Genomic DNA, 811 nt, shown 5'->3' on the forward strand with positions numbered 1-811 from the left:
TATCAAAATGATCTTTTGTTCGTGAACAGATCGTGTTTGGCACGATAAGCAAACGAGTTGAACACGAACACTTTTTTAGCTCGAAATATAAATAAATCGAGCACGAGCTCACTCGCTCGCTCGTGTTGGGCTCATTTACGCCCCTAGTTGGTAGAAAGGAGGTATATTTATGTCATTTTTGATTTAAAATATTAATCATTTATTTTGATTTAATTTAATTTCAACTTTCATCAATTCTTGAATCTGATTATTTTAACACGAGAAATGGCCAAATTTCACTTACCTCAGCTTCCAACTCATAGAATGAGTTAATAAGCATTATGTCAGCTTCCTCCAAGTTCTTATACTGTTTCAACACCATCTCCAAGTAAGCGCCATATAACACCTGAGGCGCCGCCAGAAACGACGGCAGATCTTCCGCCTCCATCTCCGGCAACCCCGGCAACTTCTCCACCACCTCTCCCGGTGGAAACTTCAGCCTCCCCTCCCACGCGTGGCAGTATATAACTTCGACAGCCGCCGACTGCGTGAAGAATGCCGCCGTGGCCACCCCGTGCCGCCTCGCGACATCAACTGCCCACGGAAGAAAGGCGTCGTAGACAAGTAGGGACACCGGCCGGCCTCTCCCGGCGAGCGAGCTGAGAAGGTCGTCTAAGGTCTGAGAACCGACTGATTCGAGGCTTGTGAGGTAGTCGGTGATGGTGGGGGCGGAAGCGAAGCCGGCATCGTCGAAGCCGTCGGAGATAGTTTCTATGGCGACATGGCCGGCGTTGGGAGTTGTGGTGGAGGCGATGAAGCGAGTGATGGCGGC

The 811-nt window shown here is 49.6% G+C and overlaps 1 protein-coding gene across 1 annotated transcript; it reads right to left on the reverse strand.

Annotated features, from left to right (window-relative positions):
* Positions 1–247: 247 nt before the first annotated feature.
* On the reverse strand, positions 248–808 carry LOC110034542 (UDP-glycosyltransferase 74F2-like; the record flags this gene model as incomplete). Its single annotated transcript, XM_020738796.1, has 1 exon — positions 248–808. A coding segment is annotated over one exon (561 nt), but the record flags the coding sequence as incomplete, so codon positions are not given.
* Positions 809–811: the final 3 nt, after the last annotated feature.

Source organism: Phalaenopsis equestris, unplaced genomic scaffold (genome assembly GCF_001263595.1).
Source record: "Phalaenopsis equestris unplaced genomic scaffold, ASM126359v1 Scaffold189957, whole genome shotgun sequence".
Lineage (NCBI taxonomy): Eukaryota > Viridiplantae > Streptophyta > Magnoliopsida > Asparagales > Orchidaceae > Phalaenopsis > Phalaenopsis equestris.